Consider the following 23,274-nt stretch of genomic DNA (forward strand, 5'->3'; position numbering starts at 1 on the left):
GGGGAGCTGGTCTGGGTCTACAGCCCCCTAAGGAAAAAAGGCAGATGCCCCAAGTTGGACAGTCACTGGGTGGGACCCTGCAGCATCCTGGAGAGGGTAGGGGAGGTGGTGTACCGGGTGCAGCTTCCTCCCAGGAGGAGAAAGGTGGCACTGCACCGGGACAGGTTAGCCCCATACAGAGGGGCCTCTCCTACCCAAACCCCAGGGACCCCCACAATTCCCCTCTCTGGCAATGAAATTCTCCAGGCACCCACCCCCAGGTGCCGCAGACAAGGCTCCAGACAGCCCACTCAAATCAAATCAAATCAAATGTATTTATATAGCCCTTCTTACATCAGCTGATATCTCAAAGTGCTGTACAGAAACCCAGCCTAAAACCCCAAACAGCAAGCAATGCAGGTGTAGAAGCACGGTGGCTAGGAAAAACTCCCTAGAAAGGCCAAAATCTAGGAAGAAACCTAGAGAGGAACCAGGCTATGAGGGGTGGCCAGTCCTCTTCTGGCTGTGCCGAGTGGAGATTATAACAGAACATGGCCAAGATGTTCAAATGTTCATAGATGACCAGCAGGGTCTGTATTCTATTGTGCTGTATTCTCATCTCTCCCAAATAAACCTTTGTAAACGGCTGTGTTAATAATTTTGAGCAATAATGGAACTAATTGATTCCAACATTTTAAATAGACCACAGGAGGAATACCGTCCCATCCAGGTGATTTGACTTTATTCATGCTATCCAATCCCATTTTGAGTTCATTTAGAGATGCAGTATTTGGGCTCCCAGCAAGGTGGCTTCCTCTCTTGAGAGAAGAGCTTTTAATTCTTAGTCTGGCTTGGTGTGCATTTACAATCAGAGGTGTAGAGTTCTTTATAGAAGGGGGACAGCAAGGAGTCATCAGGCGAGGTAGTCCTGAGGCATGGTCCAAGGGCTCAGGTCCTCCGAGAGAAAGAAAGGGAGAAAGAGAGAGAGAATTAGAGAGAGCATACTTAAATTCACACAGGACACCGGATAAGACAGGAGAAATACTCCAGATATAACAGACTGACCCTAGCCCCCCGACACATAAACTACTGCAGCATAAATACTGGAGGCTGAGACAGGAGGGGTCGGGAGACACTGTGGCCCCATCCACCGATACCACCGGACAGGGCCAAACAGGCATGATATAACCCCACCCACTTTGCCAAAGCACAGCCCCCACACCACTAGAGGGATATCTTCAACCACCAACTTACCATCCTGAGACAAGGCCGAGTATAGTCCACAAAGATCTCCGCACGGCACAAACCCAAGGGGGGGGTGCCAACCCAGACAGGAAGATCACGTCAATGACTCAACCCACTCAAGTGACGCACCCCTCCTAGGGACGGCATGGAAGAGCACCAGTAAGCCAGTGACTCAGCCCCTGTAATAGGGTTAGAGGCAGAGAATCCCAGTGGAGAGGGGAACCGGCCAGGCAGACAGCAAGGGCGGTTCATTGCTCCAGTGACTTTCCATTCACCGTCACACTCCTGTGCCAGACTACACTCAATCATAGGACCTACTGAAGAGATGAGTCTTCAATAAAGACTTAAAAGGTTGAGACCGAGTCTGCGTCTCTCACATGGGTAGGCAGACCATTCCATAAAAATGGAGCTCTATAGGAGAAAGTCCTGCCTTCAGCTGTTTGTTTAGAAATTCTAGGGACAGTTAGGAAGCATGCGTCTTGTGACCGTAGCGTACGTGTAGGTATGTATGGCAAGACCAAATCAGAAAGATAGGTAGGAGCAAGCCCATGTAATGCTTTGTAGGTTAGCAGTAAAACCTTAAAATCAGCCCTTGCCTTAACAGGAAGCCAGTGTCGAGAGGCTAGCACTGGAGTAATATGATACATTTTTTGGGTTCTAGTCAAGTATACTCAAGTATCAAAAGTAAAAGTATAAATCATTTCACATTACTTATATTAAGAAAACCAGACATCCCAATTTTGTTTGTATTTTTAAATTTACTGATAGCCAGGAACACACTCCAACACTCCTACATCATTGACAAATGAAGCATGTAGGGTTGACCAGGGATGTTCTCTTGATAAGAGTGTGGATTGGACCATTTTACGAGTACTTCTATCAGGAAAAATGTATGGGAAAAGTACATTATTATTTTATTTTGGAATGTAGTGGAGTAAACGTTGTCAAAAATTTAAATGATTAAGTACAGATATATATATATAAAAAACTTAAGTAGTACATTAAAGTACTTTTACTTAAGTACTTTACACCACTGTTTAAGTTGACACACACAATCTTCAATTTGCAGTTGATTGGCGCAAATTGTCTGGGAAGATAGCCAATGTCTCCACCATGTGGCTAAAGCAGGGAGGTGCAGGATACAGACTGTCGTAGACACTCTTTTACACAACTTTATTCAAGGAATATTTAATATACAATATACATGTCAATATATAGTCTCCCCCTTGGGCTGTTTACATCCTGGGTGGTCCTGCTAATCTCCAGCCCTCCATCTTGCCCACCTTGGTGAACATGGCCAGTGTCCCCAGCCCAATACACGCCGTCGTGCCTGTCATTGCACTGTGAGCTGTGTATCATAGAGAAAAAAATACATGTTATTAGTGGAAAAGAAAGAGGATAATCTCTGATGCCCATCTGTATCTCAAGCAAACATCATCTGGCAATGAGAAGATGTTCACTGCCCTACAAAGTTCTTATAGCGCTTGATAGATAACAGTAATATGATGGTAACTATGTGGGATGTTAACAAGGGCAGAAAGAAAAATACCACTTTTTAGAATTAAACTCCGGAAGAAAATGCTTTGAAACGGAGGAGGTTCCACCCAAACTTATCCAATAAGAATGCTCATTTTATTTATACGTTTTAAAACGTTTGTTCCTACTGCATGTAACCCAAATCTTCAGCATACTATGTAATATAGCCTACTCACTACGAGCTCCAAGAAAGACTCCTGATGCACAGCCTCCGAGGAAATAGTTCACCGGATCATCAGGAGCATCCCGGGCCTGTGCAGCTAGACAAGTGGTCATTCCAAAGATTGCCCCCAAGGCAGCTGTCATGGAAGGAAAGATAAAACCAATTAAGGCCTGGATTCAATCAGATAAAGCATTAGGCCTAACCGGCGATAGTCGACACCCGCATAACTGATGTTTTGGCAGTGTAACTGCGTTGGAGCTGTCAAATCGGTGAGCAGCTGCACTTGATCATTTTCACAAAGCCACACCTGTCCCATTCAGAAGAAGAAAATGTAGGCTATATAAAATGTAATGACTCTCAAATTGAAAATCCTTAAATAATGAGGATTTCTATCAGCCTAATCGAGGTGTAAATTACATCTCACATTCCACTGTTTTAACGTGTAAACAAGGCTGCATGGGATCTCTCGCAATGCAACTCCATGCAGCTAATAGCAATGTTCGCTTTAGGTATAATGACAGGTGTCGCTTGTGGATTTGACAGCTCTAACGCAATTACACTCTGACACTGCCAAAACAACTGCTATGTTGTTGATGGCTAAAGTGAATATGATTGAATAGATCCCTAAATTAACATATACTGGCATAAACCCACCTTAACTGTATGTTTGCTCCTTATGACAAACATCTGATCACCCCCCAAAAAAATCTGATCACCATTGAAACACTAAGATCAAACGGACACTTTGACCATCACTCAAACGAGGCAACTGTAGAGACTCAAAATTTCAGCATTGTGACCTGGGCCCATATCCACAAAGCTGAGTGCTGATCTAGGATCAGTTTGGCATTTTAGACCATACTGAATAAGATTATACGGACAGACCCTAGATCAGCAGTCCAACTGAGATACTTTGTGGATACGGCCCTTGGACTAAATCGTCTTGACAAATGTAGTGTACTGATCTGAGATAACATTCTAGCCTGAACACTGTTGGCTACTGGTCTAGGAGGTGTAGCTAGGTATTTAAGTGTAAGATTGGATACCTTCATGGCAGTAAACCAGGTGATTACTATCAGTGTATGAGATTAAAGACATGCATACCCATGGTTACTGTGCCATTTGTGGCTCTCTGAACAGCTTGGATTGCGGAATCAGGCTGGAATGCCACAATGTGATAGGCTGAACCCACCAACCCTGTGTGTAAAAAAAATATATATATATCAATAAAAAAATAGGATGTTAGAATACTGTGTATTGGGTTAACTAGCTAGCTACCTACTTGACAAGTATTTTGTCTTTCAAAGTCACAAGAATGTTCGCTATGATTAACTTGCTAGCTAACTGGTAAACATCATTCAAAATCCATAGTTTAATTTACTGCCTTAGCTGTACTGCCTGACAGCATCTGCTGGCTAAACAACTAGCTAACCGAACAACGTTAGCTGACGTTACATTTGTTGAAAACAACACATTGCTTACTAGTACAGTAAGCTACCACTAGTTAGTTAGAATGACAGTTAACTATGCTATGGCTAGTTAGCTTCGCAGCTAGCTAACGTTAACCGGTTATGGGGTCTAGTGCTACTTTACCGCTCTTTACCGCCAAATAGCTAATTTCCACAATGTCTTTCTTTGTGTTAGATTTAGATACCTAGAGCTGTGCCCAATTTGGTGGTGATCCATGTTTTCTCGATACAATCTTTCCCCTCTTGCAGATCCCAATAACCCATTTTGGATTTCACATGAAGGACAGACATTGGGGAAATATCGCGAGATGGGGGGGGGGAGAAGACGACACTTGAAATATTGGAAAACTTTATTGATAAACATGTATGAGCTAAACAAACATCTTATGAAAAGTATTTTGTTGACTTTTTTATTTAAAAAAAACAATTACTTTTTAAATGTGTTATTAGCTACATATAAAACAACATCACACAGTGACAACTTTTCAACATTGTATGTAAAGCTGTCAACACTACTGTTTCCGGGGCGGAGTTTAATCCACAGGTTACAAAGAGAATCAGTTTCAAAGTTCATTCAAGTATCTAGCCTTTTATTTCAAAACAGTGCAGATAACGAACGAGTATATAGCTCGAGGCATGTTGTTCGTAATGAATCAATTCAATTATATATAGATGCATTACTTATGAGTTCGGAGCTTAGAATCTCGTAGGATGACGTGTCGGTAGCGGTAGCTGGTTAGCATAACATAATCAATACTTTTTTTCTGGGCACGGAACACTATTTTTTGGTTCAGTTGTTTAACGAGGAACAAACGCTGAAGAAGGTGCAGGCATGGCAGGAAGAGTAAACACCAGCCCTCCGGTGAAATGCTTGTTCACGAGATTTCAAATGATCATTCATTGCTCTCTTCGTTAATCAATCTTCTACGGCGAGCTATTGTAACTTGACTTTAGGTCGTACCATATTCCTCATGTGACATGTCCTCGCCATCACCAGTCCAAATTCGGGAGGCGAACGCACACCTGGTCGCTGTGCACAGGCGGGTAGCAGAGCTGGAACAGTGGCTCGAGGCAGCAGAGAACACCGTGAGGGAGCAAGCAGAGAGTCTCATCAGGAAGGATGAGCAACTGAGGGCTGCTACCCAGGAGATCGCCGAGGCCAAGGATAAGTACGTGATTGAGGTCTTGTCTCTTCGGGGCATTGCCAAAGCTCCCGTTTAATGTCCCCAACCATTGTTATTTAATATGTGCATTGTGTGCGCGAGACTGCAGAAGGGTGTGCTTAAAGGTTATCAATCATGTCTCATCTCATTTTTTTCTAGAGAGATTCACTACCTCCACGAGAAGCTGTGCAAGTCAGAAGAGACCATCCAGAGGTTTCAGAACATGGTCAAGGAGAAGGATGCTGTGATAGGACAGTTGCAACATCGCTGCCAGCTCCTGGACAACATCTGCAAGAGCAGGCCTTTACTAGACAGTATGCTGTCCCATATGGCTGAGGCAGAAAGACTTGGGCCAGTTGTGGGGATGGGTGAACCCACTGCCAATACGTCCCTCACAGACGGGGAGTCAAACTGCAGTCCCAACCGCATCTCTAACCACAAAGACTTCTCCCTCAGTGAGGATGACATGGATGACCAGGAGCTGGATGAGATAGTGTTTGGAACAACGGTATAGTAAAAGGCCCCTGAGAAGAGTTACATAGGTTAGAGGTGAAAAGGTTCTAGAAGAGGATAGTACTTGAAGTAGAGGCATGAGTCATTTCAAAACATCATGCATGTCGTTACTTTTTTTATGCTCCAAGTAGTTCTGTATGTTAAGCAGATGACTTACAACTTAACATCTTACATGAATGTGGGGGAACTGCTTGACACGTTATGAAGCCTTTGATGTAACCAAATGGAGAGAAACTAATCTGCCTTGATTCCATGTCTTAACCAGACGATAACCAGATGTCTATACATTTCACATCTGTTACTGTTTTAACTGCTATATTTTTATACTGTAATATCAAATGTTTGGAAATAGTGTAAACAGGACCTCTATGGTCAGTATTCAGTGGGTCAAAGTTCATTTAGTACATCTGCAGCACCTGCAAGGTTAGGTTCCAATCCATTCCATGCTTTGTATATGTAGTATACACTTTTTAATAATTTTTTAAAGTGACAATTCAGTTAAGTGTTCTTTTCAGGGATTGTAGTTACTCCCTTGTAAACATGACACATTTAATGGTGAATATAAGACATACAGTAGCCTCTTACTGGCATCAATATTTGCTTCAGTGAAGCAAGTCTATGCAACGTTTGCTTCATTCTTACATTACATAAGCTGCTACATAGATGTCACATTCCAGTAGGGTCAGAATCAAAGTGGTTATTTTTTTCATAATGGAAGGAAAGTTCCAATGATTGCCTTTAAGGTTATTATAGGTGGTGGATGGTTGTCAAACTGTTGCTGAAAAACAGCAAGTATGAGAACAAAGGTAAATTGACAAATACATCCCAAGATTTAGACCCATTGGTTGAGAGGAATGTGCTAAGAGTGAGCCCATAGGTTAAATGGCAGGCGTGAGAAATGTGCATTATTGTGCCACGCTTATAGGCTAAATAGGTGAATGACATTCCGCACGTGGCTAATGGGAAGGAGATGAAACAAGATGCTGTTTTTCTATTCTACGGGCATAGAATACAAAGTGAATTATGTTTAAACAAGCAGATCAGCCTTCCTAATTGAAACTTGTATTAAATCTACAAATGTAGTTTGACATCACAACCATGCCTTGTATTCTTTTTATATTGTACAGTTTTGCTTAATCATTATAGAAGCAATATATAGGGTTGGCTTAAATCATCAGGTGGCTAAAAGTATGTTGTCTGCTTTTTCTTTCAGTACAACTGCATGATTGTGCTGCTTAAACTGTTCCGTTTGATCACTGTACCTTTAGCATGGGGACAGTTGCATATTGCCTCTGAACTGTAAAATGTGTTGCTCACTCTGTTCATGTTACGGTCATAGTCAATGAAGAATGCTTTAACAGGGCAGTCTGCTACATGAATAAATTATTCATACACCATTTACTTGGAAAAATAACTTGGCAGTGTGAGAAAACAAAACAATCTTTGTAGAACATACACCACTAGAAGACATGCAGGCACAGGGAAAGGTGCCTGACAGACTACGGTGGCCATTGCCCCTGTGGGACTTGACACATTGAGAACATTATCATGATGGAGATGCATACATTAGAAGTTATGCTAGGGAAGTTCAGATAACTGCTAAAGACACATGCTGTTGAGGCAGGAATGAAACCATGTTTTACCCCAGAATAGTAATGTACTGAGATATCATTGCATATTCTGAATATTTTTTGTCCATACTGGGCATAAAGGGAAATAACAAAGAACTGTTGAAAGTACATTAATCTTTATTAATCAATACAAAATAACATTTTCATAAGTTTGACCAACGTGACCCCCCCCCACCTTTCATTTAGATAAACATTGAGACAATCAAAAGTAATTGTGGACACCATGGTGGTTACATTAAGATCAAATCCTTCCTTGCTTTGGGCAGAGGTAATTTTGGCCAGGCTTTATCATTGCTGCACTACCAGCTTCCCCCTGCCAATGCAGTTGTAGAAGCCTTTAGTGCCATCAGGGCCAAGCGGCTGGCGTAGCACATCCACCACGCCCAGTGGCCTCTTGGGCAGGCCAGGCGAGAGGGGCCCACCTTTGTCAGGAAAAAATGCCTGGGCGGCAGTCTTCCGACGCTGGACCCAGGGGCTACCCACAAAGCTTAAACTTTCCTGGGAATAGTCCCCAGAGCACTTGCTCCTGCTGCCAAAGCTTCCATTGCCACTGGATATAGGGCTGCTGCTGATCTCTGGAGCGGCCAGCGGGGACGGAGTGTGGCCACTGGGGAACAGCTTGCGGGGCAGGAGGGGGCTCCCCACAGGGCTACAAACTGGGTTCTTATAGGGGTCTGAGCGGAAGGAGGACACCCGGGGGATGGCCAGGGGGCTGCCGTACAGAGCCTGAGGTCGTGTGACCCTGCGGTTGGGCCTGGGCGAGGCGGGGGCGAAGTCAGACTCAGATGAGCTGCAGAGGGCAGAGTCCTCCAGGGAGTAGCCCGGGTATCGCCTGCCCTTGCGGTTGGGCTTCCTCGAGCACACACTCTCGATGCCGTCCTCAGACTCTTCCTCTGTGCGGTCCTGGCTGCCCCTTGGCTTCCTGGTGCCCCTGCTGCCTAGGAGTACCACACGTACCGCCCTGTTCCCCTGTAGCTGCTCCTCAGCCTGCAGGGCCTCATAGGCCCTCCGTGCCCCCTCCAGGTACTCATACTCCACCACGGCACACACCTTACGCCCCAGCTCCATGTGTTTCTTTGCATACCTCTTGAGCTCGGCAGGGATCTCCTTCCCTGGGCGCAGGATGCGGAGGGACGTGATGGTGCCGTGGCAGCCAAATAGTCTCATGGCTGTCTCCATCAGGCCCTGCTGCTCCACCCCCGGGGCTACGCTCTCTTCATCGTTGTCCTCTCCTCCCAGGAGGTTCCAGGCCAGCAGCAGCTTGCTGGTGGGGACACACAGTAGCCAGTCGGGCACTGGGTCCCGCCGTCGCACCTTGGTTCCCTCCTCATTGACTTCCAGCTGCTGAGTGGTGCGAGCCGCAGCCAGAGTGGTTCGCCAGTCACGTGTGAGCTCCCTGATCTACGACGCAGAATGTTTAGGTTAGTAATTTTCAAAGGTTATACTTGTTACCAAAAGACATGTCAGTGCAGGCCAAAGTGGTAAACAGGGTAGTTTTCAATAACAAAGTAATCTATAAATCCTACCTTTTTGAATGAAGTTAGTAACTTCACACTGACATAGCCCTTCTTGTTCCTCTGAACATGTTTCAGTAAAAAGGCATCTTCAGACAGGCTCTCATTGGTAAGATAGTTTTCTAGCCGAGCTGCAATTTTCTGTTTCAGGTCTGCAACAGGGGTACTCCAGCCTTCATCCTGAATACAGTCCTCTTCTTCAAACACATCAGTCAACTCTGTGGAGCTTCTGCAGAACCATTGATATCAACATTCAAAAGTTGATAAACATTTAGTGTATTTTGACATTTTTAGTAAACCTCGGATGAGGTGTTGAATGCACATGCTACACTTGAACAAGAAAATAACAGCCTATATTTCTGATCATGTTTTATAATGACCAAACTGGTCCCTGTAAGTCTGAACAATTCATTTTAAAACATGACACATTTAAATTGATTATCAGATATTACAGTAATCATCTCTAACATGGGCTCTTACCCATCCAAACTATCATATGTTCTGTCCTCCGTGTATGACCCAAGCCGCTTTGAATCTGGGGACAGCTGATACATTTGCAAGCCACATCGGAAGACGTCTGCAGTTGGTGAAGACATGCTGTGAGACAAACGAATTTTTATATCGATAAAACTCAGATGATTTGTAGCCTACATGTGTGTTGAGCATGTTCGTAGTTTACTTTATATGTAACCATTACCTGAAGTTACAAAAGTATTGACTTTAAATTAGCCTACCTGATATCCTCTTTGCCCGACGTTTCCCCAGTCTCCACCGCACATGTTGACATGGAATATTTTTAGAAATTCTAATTTCTGGTGTCCCTTACGTCACAATTGAGAGAACTTGACCATTGGATACTGACATGTTGGATGGATGCAATCAAGGAAAATCAGGTGTTTACATTTGGTATTATATACCGTTGTGTGAGCCGTTTTCCCTTGTTTTTGAAGGCCACACATTCAGGCCTAAATCGAATCTTCATATAAGTGTTGTTCACGGTACTTTATCTGTGTCACTGTTTAGACAGGCAGCCCAATTCTGATTTTTTTACCGCTATTTGGTCTTTTGACCAATCACGTCAGTTCTTTTTCAGAGCTGATCTAATTGGTATGGAGCCTCTTAGGCGTCATTGTAGAGAGAGAACTGCCATACTAACCCGTTCCTTGGTTGTTGTTGTTTTTAATCCATTGCAATTCTATATTTTATTATCAGTTCCCTCATTTTGTATTAATTCCCTCAGGTTTTTAATTCCCTCAATTTTAATAATCCTCGGAATATGCGTGTTTTTCCATTCATTGTGTCTGCAACCCTTGACCAGAAATTATGCTGCTGATGGAACCATAGTCTGAGATCAATTAAAACAGGTAAACTATTTATAATTGCTTATGTAGCTAGCTGGCAGTAACGCTTCGATCACACCGACAGCGTTATTGCATTTTGGTACACCACAATTACATTCAATTCCAATGAAACGCTGCGTTTGCCATCAACATTGCGTTTGATGTGTGCATAAATTGGATTTATCAAACGTATGCGGCTTGACAGAAATGGTAGCAGAAGGTGACGCATCGAACACCGACAGCATCATTGCACAGCATCATCTGGACGTGTATGCAACAACAGTTCAATATTCACCTTCTGCTACCATTTCTGTCAATCGATAAATCCAATGTATGCACCACACTGCAACTGACTCTGCAACACATGCATGACAAAAAGCAAACTCAACCAAACAATGGCGAAATTAGGAAGTAGGCTACAAGAAGTTCTAGCCATGGGGAGTTCAGACAGCAGCCGGCATTCAGTAATGCTGAATGGACTCCGCTCATTGGACAAGTATAGGGCAGGTTTCCCAAACTCGGTCCTGGGTTCCCCCCTGGGTGCACGTTTTAGTTTTTTGCCCTAGCACTACACAGCTGATTAAAATATTAAACTCATCATGCTTTGATTATTTGAATCAGTTGTGAAGTGCTAGGGAAAAAACCCAAAATGTGCACTCAGGGTGGGCCCCAGGAACGAGGTCAGGAAACCCAGGTATAGCAGATCAACTCAGTGGTGCTGATAGGACAGTGCTGCTGCCTAGCCAGATGTATGTAATTCTCCCGTTTGTGGGCAGTGGGATAGTTGGGGCACAGTTTGTCTCACACATCGCTGTGTTTATGACATCCATTTTTGGACTTATCGATTAATGAGAGAGAGATGGATTCTTTAAGAATATAACTTATAAATGCCTCATGAGCTTAGTTCAACTGTCGCATCCTATCAGAACCCAAAATATAAACTTGTTTTAATTTTGATATCATGGATGGTCAGTCCTTGCATCCATAGCTCTGTGTATGAATTTGAGTGGTTTTCTCCAGGCCCATTCCTCAGCTTTTTATTATTTCAGTTATGGATTCTTGCTTTAATTGAGCTATCTATGTATTACATCTAAATGTATTCAGCCATCCACTATAACCATCCATCAAATAAAGTTACTTGCTCAAAGCTGTAACTATTTTCCTCCTTTGTTTTCAGATTGACTGCAGTGCCGTCGAGGGCATGACGGATGCCCAACTCACACAATACGTGCCCAGATTTGGTGATCTTAAGGCAGTACTGCAAAAGAGAAGTGGCCGCTCTCCAGGGATCAAGTTTATCCAAAGCTGCAGAGAGGGATATAGAACATTTTAAACACTGAAAGAAAAGTAATGAGAAATCAGCAAAACTTTGGAAACGCCAACGATTAGAAAACAGAATGTACTTTCCAAATTGTATGGCTGGAACAAGTTGGTCAACTCATTCTACCAAGTCACAGATAAAGAAAGGTGGTGAGACAAGACAATTAAAGGTAGCAAAGACGGTTATAATGGCAGAGCTGTTGGAGGTCAGTAAGGCACTTTTCTTTCAAAATAGAAAAGCAAACTAGGGCATGTTAATGATTTTTGAATTCACCATGCGAGACTTTACTGAGGAAGATCTAGACCCATCTACTACATTGGTCGAACAATACGAACTCAGAAAAGTCTTAAAATGTTTAAAACTTTTCTATCTTTCCAGCAACAACAAAAAACTGTGCGGCAGATGAAAGTCTCAAGGCAGCTGCCTCTATCTCCACAGAGAAGAATAACAGAACCATGTACAACAGAATCGCCAACGTTTTCTCATCTGACGACAAAAGCCTGGAATTGGAGGAAATCAGCACAGGGGACATTACCATCCGCTGCAAAGAAAGCCTGGAATCAGAGGAAATTGACACAGAGGACAATCCCATCGGCCTTCAAACTTACCACTACCTCCACTCACCTGGCCAGGAAGATGACAGAACAAAAACATTTGCATATGCTACAACAGACAGGAGGCTCTTGATACCCCCTCACAACCAATGGTTGAAATATCAGGTTTGAGTGACAAAATACTTGGTGTATCAATATCAATGGACAAAGAAATTCAAGTGGGATATGCTTTTTTTAGATGAGTGCTTTGCTTGATGATGCGCTTCCAATTGACGTTATGTTATTTTCAAAGCCGAGGCCTATCCCCAACCCGCAAAGGATACCCAGAATCAGAATTCATAGAGGAAATGTGTTCCAAGACCTGAATGCTGCCATTCAAGATGGGAGTGTTTCTGAAGAAGACACCATTTTAGAGAGAAATGATTCTACCCAATGGCACCACAGAGAAAGGTGAGGCCCATGGTGGAGTGCTGAGGGACACCTTAAGTGAATACTGGGAAACATTCATGAGGAAGTGCACAAGTGGGACCATGAAAATTCCCATGACATAAAGGACTCATGGGAAATTGTTGCAAAAGTGATGATCCTTGGCTACAACATGGTAGGCTACTTCCCTTTAGTGTTGGCCAAGCCATTTCTGCAACACTGTCTTGGAGAACAGATCAAATCTGAAGACTTCTTGGCAACATTTTTGGAGTCTATACCAAGTGAGGAAAAGGTCATCGTCGAACAGTCAATCCAAAATCATATCCTGCCTACATTGCTGAGTGCTGGAACAGCGTACTGAAAAGGTTGAAACTGCATCTTGGGGGTTTTGACTAGGTTCTCGGGAGCCTCACGCCAACGTGCCAGAGTTGCTGCAGCTGTTAAACACGATACCTTAATCAAGAGGGAACAAACGATCATGGACTTTTTAAAGAAGTACATCCAAAACTGCTCAACTAACTGCCTAAAGCAATTTCTCAGATTTTGCACAGGTAATATTAATGTTGAACAATGATAATTAAGTAGCCCATCACCTAGCGTGTGTTTTGTTTGATATTGCTTCTATGGAGGTTAAATGCAAATGTAATTTACTGTTTCTCTGTTCTGTCTTACTTTCTTATACAAGTGCAGATGTCCTTGTGTCTTCACCCATTCACGTCTACTTTGTTGAGCCCAAGAGTGACTTTGTGAGAAGCCCCAATCACACACCTGCGGATGTGTTTTGGAGATCCCCCAACACCTACACATCATACCTTGAGATGCCAGAGGAATTCACCCAGGTCCTGGATTCCAAGTGTGGGTGATGGACATCATTTAAATGTAAGTGAAACATTTTCTCACACACACACAATGAACTTTCTCAAATCAATCATATAGCATTAGTAGTTGAATTGTCAAAAGTTACCAGGGAGGATGATGGTTGCGGTATAAATGTATCTGTCTTGTTCCACCAGGCTACCTGACCCAATTATGTTGACAACACATTCAACAACTACATTCACAATGTTATGTTTTACCCTGTCTTACTTTCTTCAACTGGTGCACATGTCCTTGTGTTGAAACTAAGAGTAACTTTGGAAGAAGCCCCCAAGACTGCTGAAGAACACACACATGCTGTACACAGTGCCATTGTCCCCATCCTTGACTTTACTTTAAAACACATTGTTACAATTTCTAAATCACAAAACACAAGCATTTGTATTTATTATGGATCCCCAAGACAGCAGCTACTCTTCCTGGGGTCCGGCAGAATGAAGGCAGAATTTGTTATAAGCAGTTTTTGGGAGTATGTTTTTTCCTCCCTGCCCCTTCATCCAAGTTGCTTGTCCATCAAAAGTACACCTAAACAATATCAAAACTATTTTCACACAATAATAATAATAATAATAATAATAATAATAATAATAATAATAATAATAAATTGAGAATACTCTGATGGGTGACTTATCGATTGTGACTGAAAAGGCTGAAGATCAGTGTGTAATTTCGGTCTGGAGCATCTTCTGTCTTAGTTTTCTTAACAAAAATGTAACTTTTTTTTCAAATCATAATTTCAAATTTCATACAGCCCAGATGTTTAGATTTTTATAGACCATCTGAAAGACGAGCTGCATCTGTTTGCCAAACAACTACCAATAATTAGCGTAAGTGCTAATTGTTTTTACAGAGGCGTTTCCACAGTGCACACTCGTCCCACCCTACTTTGTAAAAACTCCATGTGTTTGAGTCCAAAGTTTGTTCATGTGTTTACATGTTCATGAAATAAAAGGATCATTGATAACAAAAGTCAACATTGCTTATATTTTGTCTGAAAATGTAAACGTATACTGTTACTTAAAGGCACAATTCCTATCCATTGATTCTCAAATAATATTACTGGTAAATACCTAGTATATTTCTGAGTGGTAGAGGGAGAATTAAATAGGCCTACAGTCTCAGTCAAGCATACCACCATGGACTCTCAGGGGTTTAAAAGTACTAACAGTGGCACAAATCAGCGCCAAATAAACATAGGAGCGCTACCTCTGAGATTTCAGCACCACCAGTTGCTGGACAGCAACGCAAAAAAATATAATTTTAATGGTTGTGTACACATAATTGCAAATGTTATCGCAGGTGCAGAAAAAAGCTTGTTTTTAGCTCCAACGGCGCAGTAATGCATAGCAATACACACATCCTAAAAATAAATCAATGAAAGGGGCAACACGGCCACTCAACTCAGAGCTCATGACAAAATTCAAAACCTGTGGCTCGTTGGGATTGGCATAGTGTGTTGGCATGTGGAAGGCCTCATAGGAGAGAGACTGCTATGTTTCCGATGACATTGTTCCCATTCCACTGAACTTTAGAATTGTAAAATAGTGAATACACGTAAAGATTATTGAACTATTGCTCCAGATTTTTTTGATTTCCGCTACAGGCCATAGAGAATACACTGATCGGCATATGACTGATACACCGGGGGGGGGGGGGGTCTATTGATTGAAGTTGGACGCTTGTCTGCTCCTAACAGCATGCAATTCAATTGCAATTAGATATGGGAAATCATAGGGAAATCAAAACATTCTGTTACATTCTGTCCTTGTTTTCGGAAACACTACAAAATATGCTTGTGATTGCAGTATTGGTGAGGTACATGGACAAGGAAGAAGAACGTTTATAGGCAAGTGCAGTACAGCGTGGCAGGTACCTGTACCAAGCCCAGGAAGCAGAACAGCATAAGGTTCTTGTCCAAGAAGTCTGTCGAAATCGCCTGAATCGTTCAGTCTATGGAGGTGCTCAAGCCAAAAATCAACACACTTTAGGCAGAAACCCCCACCAGCTTTCGATTCTCTGATTGCTGGTGGATCAACCGTATAAGATTATTCTCTCACCCCCAATGGCATCATCATTCTGTCGTAGGTACCGTTGCATGTCCCAGACATGACTGTTCTCCGTCCCCATGTCTGCTCCTACAATGCGGGCACAGCCCCCCACTTCCCCAACCGTATCAAGGAAATAGCCACCAATAACTTTTGGGTCGCTCCTGGTGTTGTATGCACTGAGCCAGAGTATTTTTCTTGAACACGTCGATGGCACCATTACTGCAGATCCCAAATGGCTTCAATTAACAATATGAATCGGCATGACACAGGAAGTTGGGCCCCTTGGCAACAATGTATGCTTGCCTTGTAAGTCTTCTGCTCCTTCAAATCTCTGTCAGTTGGGAGGAGAGAACGAGTTAAAGGATGAGGAAAGGGGCATAATTAGGAGATGCTTGATCGGGTGCTGTGGCTAGTTCTTTCTGTCACTTGTCCTCGACAGGCAACCAGTCTCAGTCAGGGGTTCAGTAACATGGGCCTGGGTTAGTTGGAAGCCCTTCTCACCACGTCAAGGTACAGGCCGAGAGAAGGATTTTTAACACCCTACTCTATCTTTGTAGTGCTTGACCTGATGGGGCTTGGATAGGTGTAGCAATATGGTGATGACTCAACCCTGTTGTGTAATGGACTCCGGGACACTTCTGCCATATTACACACACAAATCTAGAACCTCCAGATATGCAAACAATAACTAGAAACCAATGTCCAATTCCATACCAACCTTGGAATTGGACACAAAAGATGAATGACTAGGGAGAAAGGGTTAAGGACCAGTAAGTCTGTAACTGGGCAACTGAACAGTCAATTTCAGTCAATTGAAAATTTTACTTGCAATGAATACATTTTAATGTGCAAATGTATACATTTACAGCCAATTCAAGCAAGCTTCAAATATTTACCAGAAAACAAATGGAAAAATATACAAATATTTACATGCTTGTAAACGTTACTTGGAATACAAGACAGATACATATGCTATATACTTACAAAAAAACTTAACTTCATAGCCAATGTCTGCTTTTCTTTCAAAAACAAGGACATTTCTAAGTGACCCCAAACTTTTGAACGGTAGTGTATGTGTTGGAATATAGCACACCACACACTCATATGTCCCAAAAATGTTAAGGTGGACTAAAACACAATTCAGGCAGATTATGTTAAAGGTTTTTATTTCAATGAATGAATCAAGACAAAATGTTCGCACTTGAAATACAACTTTTAGGGCCAGTTTCACAGACAACGCTTAAGCCTATTCCAAGAGTAAAATGCCTGTTTTGTGCTGTCTTAAAGCGACTTGTACAGACTAGAGTTATCTTAAAATAGTCTAAGATTTATCCTGTTCTGGATTAAACAAAGCTGATTGCAAGAGGGAGGATTAGAGCTACTCTAGGACGTTCAGGGTGTATCCACTCCTAATTTAGAGTTTTCAAACATTGTTGCCCGTTGGAAAGGTGCAACTCACGATTCAAGGATTTTTCAACTCTTCATTGTGTGCTCAGTTTCAGAGAGGACAACAAAGTGGACTACTAATTGGTGACAGTGGATATGGTCAGAGTAACTTTTTATTCACTCCATACATAAATCCCACAACAGCTGAGCAGCAAAGATACAACCAAGCTCATATCTGCACGAGAGGGATGGTCGAGCGTATGTTTGGAGTATGGAAAAATCGATTCCAGTGTTAACGCAATACACTTCGTTTCAAGCCAAGAAGATGCTGCAAGGTGATCATTGCTACAGCTGTGCTGCACAACTACCTCCTCCAATGGAAGATCAGGATCAAGCAGATGTGCCCATGGCTGAGGCAGGCAATGACCAACGAGGACTTGCACAGAGTTGCTTTCACATTGCAGCACTTCAACTAGATGGAATGCATTTAAATATGGAATGTATTCATATGGCTTATTTTTGCTTTGATAATGTTTGTTCTGTACAAAATTCAAATAGTGTGCAGCAAAATTAAGTGACTAAACCAAGGCTGGTTTAAAATGTAGTTTGTGGTGATTAAAATACTCATGAATATCCAAATGACAACATTTAAATGTTTTACATATATTGTTCACCATAGCTGGTAATCACAATTGTCTCATTACTATCTTTTTCGGATCATACTTCTCTCTTCCAACTTCATATCCAATTCAACCTGTAGAATTCTCATTTCTATTTCATGTTCTTCCTTCAGATATTTCATTTTATGCTCATGAAATTCTCTGGCTAACTTTTCATGCATGGTCATCTTTTTTGTTCTCTGCTGAAAGGTGGTGGCAGCATCTCTCAGGGATGCTATAGCAGATGTGGAGGGTACACACTCACTGTGCACTGGCTCTTCCAACCTGTTCAGATTCCTTTCCTCTGGAAAAAGAACACTGTTAGAAGCACAAATAAACTCATATGGTCCTTAGAATGAAAGAAGAGTAATGATTGACAGACAGTGGAATATATTTAACAAAGGAAGTAAACAATTTACTTTTTTTGGTATATGTACCATTTGTGCTCAGTTCTTCATCTGAAATGTCCAAATGGTCATCATCTGGTATACCATCCAGAGGTTGCTGGATTCATCAGTCTTGTCTTTTTTTTGGGTGGTCCACCACCAGTAGTAAATCACTCTCTTATGATCTCCGCATTCTCTTTTTAAAGCCAGTTTAAGGTTCTTCCACAGAGTCTATAAAGGCAGATATCATTCAATATAAGTGATGTCACAAATATGAAAGAGAAATGTGAAATACTGATGAAGATATTTCACCTGATGTTGTACTCTTCTTGTGGTTACAAATGTATTGAATTCACTTCAACTTGCAGCCCAACCACTCTTTTTCTTTTGCTCAGTAGCAGTAGTATGGTTTTTACTTTCACTAACTGGATGGTTTGACTCACAAATTATTTTTGCCTCTGCCATTGTTTTTGTCTCAAGATTCACACCAGTAATGGTGTTTTCTATTCCATTTCGGGTTTTTATGAGCATCATTAGACCAACAGCATGTGCTCATACTTAACCTAATCAGGCTTAACACAGGTATTCTCATTTAGGCTTACTTACCTTACTCCAGGGCTTGCGGTCCAAAAACTTAAAGACACACCCTCAGCCCTCAAATTAAGTGGACACTTCTGATGACGTCTGACGAGTATACACTTGCAGGGCGAGGGAGGAAGGAATGATTTTTAAATGGGCCACCCTTGGCCGGAAATTCGTCACCCGTTGATCCTACGATGATTGTGTTTTCAACTACCGGTAGCTTGTGGGCGCTTTATGAGCGGCAGTCAATTATGATTGCAGGTCTACTTAATATTAAATATATAATTATTAATATTCGCCTACTGTAAGATGGCTAGCAAATTAATTAGCTAACGTTAGCATGCCTAGCTGGAACTTATGAAGAAGGGAAAAAAAATATTTCTACAATTCCCGAAAGATAACCAAACAAAAACATATTTACTTTTTAAGAAACGTTTGTGCATTAGTAGCACACTTTCTAACTTATTTGCATTCGTTTGTACTTACACTTGTATGTTTACTTCTCCATTGATATTGTTTTAAGTTTTTGCAGACTTTTCTTAGGGGATGTACAATCATCGCAAAGGCCCGGGAGTAAACATAATTGTACACTCGCAAAGCCGACTGAAAGCGAGGACCTTACGTTGCAAACTTCCCTTGCTTAGCTAATCATTTAGACCACCCGCCAAGATGGCGATGGGGATTCCCCCAAGGGCATAAGGCGAGGGTAAGTGGACGAGGGTGTGTCTTAAGTGTTTGGACCGAAGCCCAGGACTCCATAGTCTCCGACTAAGGCAAATGTAAGCCACGTTCATGAAAGCTACTTAATGTCATAGTTTAACTAGTACAGTCTTGAGAATGACACAAATATTAATTTTCACAAAGTCTGCTGCCTTAGTTTGTATGATGGCAATTTGCATATACTCCGGAATGTTATGAAGAGTGATCCGATGAATTGCAATTAATTGCAAAGTCCCTATTTGCCATGCAAATTAACTCAATCCCCAAAAAACATTTCCACTGCATTTCAGCCTTGCCACAAAAGGACCAGCTGACATCATGTCAGTGATTCTCTCGTTAACACAGGTGTGAGTGTTGACGAGGACAAGGCTGGAGATCACTCTGTCATGCTGATTGAGTTTGAATAACAGACTGGAAGCTTCAAAAGGTGGGTGGTGCTTGGAATTATTGTTCTTCCTCTGTCAACCATGGTTACCTGCAAGGAAACACGTGCCGTCATCATTGCTTTGCACAAAATGGGCTTCACAGGCAAAGATATTGCTGCCAGTAAGATTGCACCTAAATGAACCATTTATCGGACCATCAAGAACTTCAAGGAGAGCGGTTCAATTGTTGTGAAGAAGGCTTTCAGGGCGCCCAAGAAAGTCCAGCAAGCGCCAGGACTGTCTCCTAAAGTTGATTCAGCTGCGGGATCGGGGCACCACCAGTACAGAGCTTGCTCAGGAATCGCAGCAGGCAGGTGTGAGTGCATCTGCACGCACAGTGAGGCGAAGACTTTTGGAGGATGGCCTGGTGTCAAGAAAGGCAGCAAAGAAGCCATTTCTCTCCAGGAAAAACATCAGGGACAGACTGATATTCTGCAAAAGACTGCTTAGGACTGGGGTAAAGTCATTTTCTCTGATGAATCCCCTTTCCGGTTGTTTGGGGCATCTGGGGGAAAAAGCTTGTCCGGAGAAGCGCTACCATCAGTCCTGTGTTATGTCAACAGTAAAGCATCCTGAGACCATTCATGTGTGGGGTTGCTTCTCAGCCAAGGAAGTGGGCTCACTCACAATTTTTCCTAAGAACACAGCCATGAATAAAGAATGGTACCAACACATCCTCCGAGAGCAACTTCTCCCAACCATCCAGGAACAGTTTGGTGATGAACAATGCCTTTTCCAGCATGATGGAGCACCTTGCCATAAGGCAAAAGTGATAACTAAGTGGCTCGGGGAACAAAACATCGATATTTTGGGTCCATGGCCAGGAAACTCCCCAGACCTTAATCCCATTGAGAACTTGTGGTCAATCCTCAAGAGGTGGGTGGACACACAAAAACCCACAAATTCTGACAAACTCCAAGCATTGATTATGCAAGAATGGGCTGCCATCAGTCAGGATGTGGCCCAGAAGTTAATTGACAGCATGCCAGGGCGGATTGCAGAGGTCTTTAAAAGAAGTGGCAACACTGCAAATATTGACTCTTTGCATCAACTTCATGTAATTGTCAATAAAAGCCTTTGACACCTATGAAATGCTTGTAATTATACTTCAGTATTCCATAGTAACATCTGACAAAAATATCTAAAGACACTGAGACAACAGACTTTGTGAAAATTAATATTTGTGTCATTCTCAAAACTTTTGGCCACGACTGTACACATTAAGTCCTACTCCTGGCTTAATCTAAGCCCTGTCTGTGAAACCCATTATAACCAGCATGTCCAGAGATACAACCTCTCTTATCATCACTTAGTGCCTGGGCTTACCTCCGCTGTACCCGCACCCCACCATACCCCTGTCTGCACATTATGCCCTGAATCTATTCTACCACACCCAGAAATCTGCTCCTTTTATTCTTTGTCCCCAACGCTCTAGGCGACCAGTTTTGATAGCCTTAAGCCGTACCCTCATCCTACTCCTCCTCTGTTCCTCGGGTGATGTGGAGGTAAACCCAGGCCCTGCGTGTCCCCAGGCACCCTCATTTGTTGACTTCTGTAATCGTCCCCCATCTAGCCTAAGAGTTCGTTCTGTTAGGTGACCTAAACTGGGATATGCTTAACACCCTGGCAGTCCTACAATCTAAGCTAGATGTCCTCAATCTCACACAAATCATCAAGGAACCCACCAGGTAGAACCCTAAATCCGTAAACATGGGCATCCTCATAGACATTATCCTGACCAACTTGCCCTCCAAATACACCTCCACTGTTTTCAATCAGGATCTCAGCGATCACTGCCTCATTGCCTGTATCCGCTATGGGTCTGCGGTCAAACGACCACCCCTCATCACTGTCAAACGCTCCCTAAAACACTTCTGCTCGCAGGCCTTTCTTATTGACCTGGCCCAGGTATCCTGGAAGGATATTGACCTCATCCCGTCAGTTGAGGATGCCTGGTCATTCTTTAAAAGTAATTTCCTCACCATCTTAGATAAGCATGCCCTGTTCAAAAAATGCAGAACTAAGAACAGATATAGCCCTTGGTTCACTCCAGACCTGACTGCCCTTGACTAGCACAAAAACATCCTGTGGCGGACTGCAATAGCATCGAAAAGTCCCCGCGATATGCAACTGTTCAGGGAAGTCAGGAACCAATACACGCAGACAGTCAGGAAAGCAAAGGCTAGCTTTTTCAAGCAGAAATTTGCATCCTGTATTTCTAACTCCAAAAAGTTTTGGGACACTGTAAAGTCCATGGAGAACAAGAGCACCTCCTCCCAGCTGCTTACTGCACTGAGGCTAGGTAACACGATCACCACTGATAAATCCATGATAATCGAACATTTCAATAAGCATTTCTCAACGGCTGGCCATGCCTTCCTCCTGGCTACTCCAACCCCGGCCAACAGCTCCGCCCCTCCCCGCAGCTACTCGCCCAAGCCTCCCCAGCTTCTCCTTCACCCAAATCCAGATTGCAGATGTTCTGAAAGAGCTGCAAAACCTGGACCCGTACAAATCAGCTGGGCTAGACAATCTGGACCCTCTCTTTCTAAAACTATCCGCCGCCATTGTTGCAACCCGTATTACCAGCCTGTTCAACCTCTCTTTCGTATCGTCGAGATCCCTAAAGATTGGAAAACTGCCGCGGTCATCCCCCTCTTCAAAGGGGGTGACACCCTAGACCCAAACTGTTACAGACCTATTTCCATCCTGCCCTGCCTATCTAAAGTCTTCGAAAGCCAAGTTAATAAACGGATCACTGACCATTTAGAATCCCACCGTACCTTCTCCGCTGTGCAATCCGGTTTCCGAGCTGGTCACGGGTGCACCTCAGCCACGCTCAAGGTTCTAAACGATATCATAACCGCCATCGATAAAAGACAGTACTGTGCAGCCGTCTTCATCGACCTGGCCAAGGCTTTCGACTCTGTCAATCACCGTATTCTTATCGGCAGACTCAATAGCCTTGGTTTTTCTAATGACTGCCTCGCCTGGTTCACCAACTACTTTGCAGACAGAGTTCAGTGTGTCAAATCGGAGGGCATGTTGTCCGGACCTCTGGCAGTCTCTATGGGGGTACCACAGGGTTCAATTCTCAGGCCGACTCTTTTCTCTGTATATATCAATGATGTCGCTCTTGCTGCGGGCGATTCCCTGATCCACCTCTACGCAGACAACACCATTCTGTATACATCTGGCCCTTCCTTGGACACTGTGCTAACAAACCTCCAAACGAGCTTCAATGCCATACAACACTCCTTCTGTGGCCTCCAACTGTTCTTAAACGCTAGTAAAACCAAATGCATGCTTTTCAACTGTTCGCTGCCCGCACCAGCCCG

The 23,274-nt window shown here is 43.0% G+C and overlaps 3 protein-coding genes and 2 long non-coding RNA genes across 6 annotated transcripts; 3 read left to right on the forward strand and 2 right to left on the reverse strand.

Annotated features, from left to right (window-relative positions):
- Nucleotides 1–1,967: 1,967 nt before the first annotated feature.
- On the reverse strand, nucleotides 1,968–4,710 carry LOC115151769 (NADH dehydrogenase [ubiquinone] 1 alpha subcomplex subunit 11). The gene is made up of 4 exons (XM_029695988.1): nucleotides 4,578–4,710; nucleotides 4,028–4,120; nucleotides 2,937–3,059; nucleotides 1,968–2,572 (listed from the first exon to the last, which is right to left on the reverse strand). The coding sequence occupies exons 1-4, from the start codon at nucleotides 4,681–4,683 to the stop codon at nucleotides 2,460–2,462; spliced, it is 435 nt and encodes a 144-aa protein (XP_029551848.1). The 5' UTR covers nucleotides 4,684–4,710; the 3' UTR covers nucleotides 1,968–2,459.
- Nucleotides 4,711–4,901: 191 nt separating this feature from the next.
- Nucleotides 4,902–7,479, forward strand: LOC115151768 (vimentin-type intermediate filament-associated coiled-coil protein). Its single transcript, XM_029695986.1, has 2 exons — nucleotides 4,902–5,561; nucleotides 5,715–7,479. Exons 1-2 carry the CDS (start codon nucleotides 5,371–5,373, stop codon nucleotides 6,067–6,069), a joined length of 546 nt encoding a protein of 181 aa, XP_029551846.1. The 5' UTR covers nucleotides 4,902–5,370; the 3' UTR covers nucleotides 6,070–7,479.
- Nucleotides 7,480–7,798: 319 nt separating this feature from the next.
- larp6b (La ribonucleoprotein 6, translational regulator b) lies at nucleotides 7,799–10,092 on the reverse strand. The gene is made up of 4 exons (XM_029695985.1): nucleotides 9,948–10,092; nucleotides 9,694–9,810; nucleotides 9,226–9,442; nucleotides 7,799–9,100 (listed from the first exon to the last, which is right to left on the reverse strand). Exons 1-4 carry the CDS (start codon nucleotides 9,998–10,000, stop codon nucleotides 7,988–7,990), a joined length of 1,500 nt encoding a protein of 499 aa, XP_029551845.1. The 5' UTR covers nucleotides 10,001–10,092; the 3' UTR covers nucleotides 7,799–7,987.
- A 61-nt stretch (nucleotides 10,093–10,153) lies between these two features.
- Nucleotides 10,154–12,491, forward strand: LOC115151771 (uncharacterized). Its single transcript, XR_003867355.1, has 3 exons — nucleotides 10,154–10,577; nucleotides 11,731–12,079; nucleotides 12,253–12,491. It is a non-coding gene; the product is annotated as an uncharacterized LOC115151771 (long non-coding RNA).
- Nucleotides 12,492–12,511: 20 nt separating this feature from the next.
- Nucleotides 12,512–14,213, forward strand: LOC115151770 (uncharacterized). Of its 2 annotated transcripts, none has more exons than XR_003867353.1 (3): nucleotides 12,512–13,405; nucleotides 13,540–13,733; nucleotides 13,868–14,213. It is a non-coding gene; the product is annotated as an uncharacterized LOC115151770 (long non-coding RNA). The 2 variants fall into 2 exon arrangements; XR_003867354.1 differs by having other exon boundaries at nucleotides 13,545–13,733.
- The last annotated feature ends 9,061 nt before the right edge of the window (nucleotides 14,214–23,274 follow it).

This window comes from Salmo trutta, chromosome 17 (assembly GCF_901001165.1).
Source record: "Salmo trutta chromosome 17, fSalTru1.1, whole genome shotgun sequence".
Classification (NCBI taxonomy): domain Eukaryota; kingdom Metazoa; phylum Chordata; class Actinopteri; order Salmoniformes; family Salmonidae; genus Salmo; species Salmo trutta.

Coding starts and splice junctions, on each gene's coding strand:
- LOC115151769 (XM_029695988.1), bottom strand. CDS start 4,683: ATGTCTGTCCTTCATGTGAAATCCAAAATGGGTTATTGGGATCTGCAA. Junction 4,121..4,577: donor CAAATTGGGCACAGCTCTAG/GTATCTAAATCT, acceptor TTTTACACACAG/GGTTGGTGGGTTCAGCCTAT. Junction 3,060..4,027: donor AAATGGCACAGTAACCATGG/GTATGCATGTCT, acceptor CTTCCATGACAG/CTGCCTTGGGGGCAATCTTT.
- LOC115151768 (XM_029695986.1), top strand. CDS start 5,371: ATGTCCTCGCCATCACCAGTCCAAATTCGGGAGGCGAACGCACACCTG. Junction 5,562..5,714: donor ATCGCCGAGGCCAAGGATAA/GTACGTGATTGA, acceptor ATTTTTTTCTAG/AGAGATTCACTACCTCCACG.
- larp6b (XM_029695985.1), bottom strand. CDS start 10,000: ATGTCAACATGTGCGGTGGAGACTGGGGAAACGTCGGGCAAAGAGGAT. Junction 9,811..9,947: donor TCGGGCAAAGAGGATATCAG/GTAGGCTAATTT, acceptor TTTGTCTCACAG/CATGTCTTCACCAACTGCAG. Junction 9,443..9,693: donor ACATATGATAGTTTGGATGG/GTAAGAGCCCAT, acceptor ATGGTTCTGCAG/AAGCTCCACAGAGTTGACTG.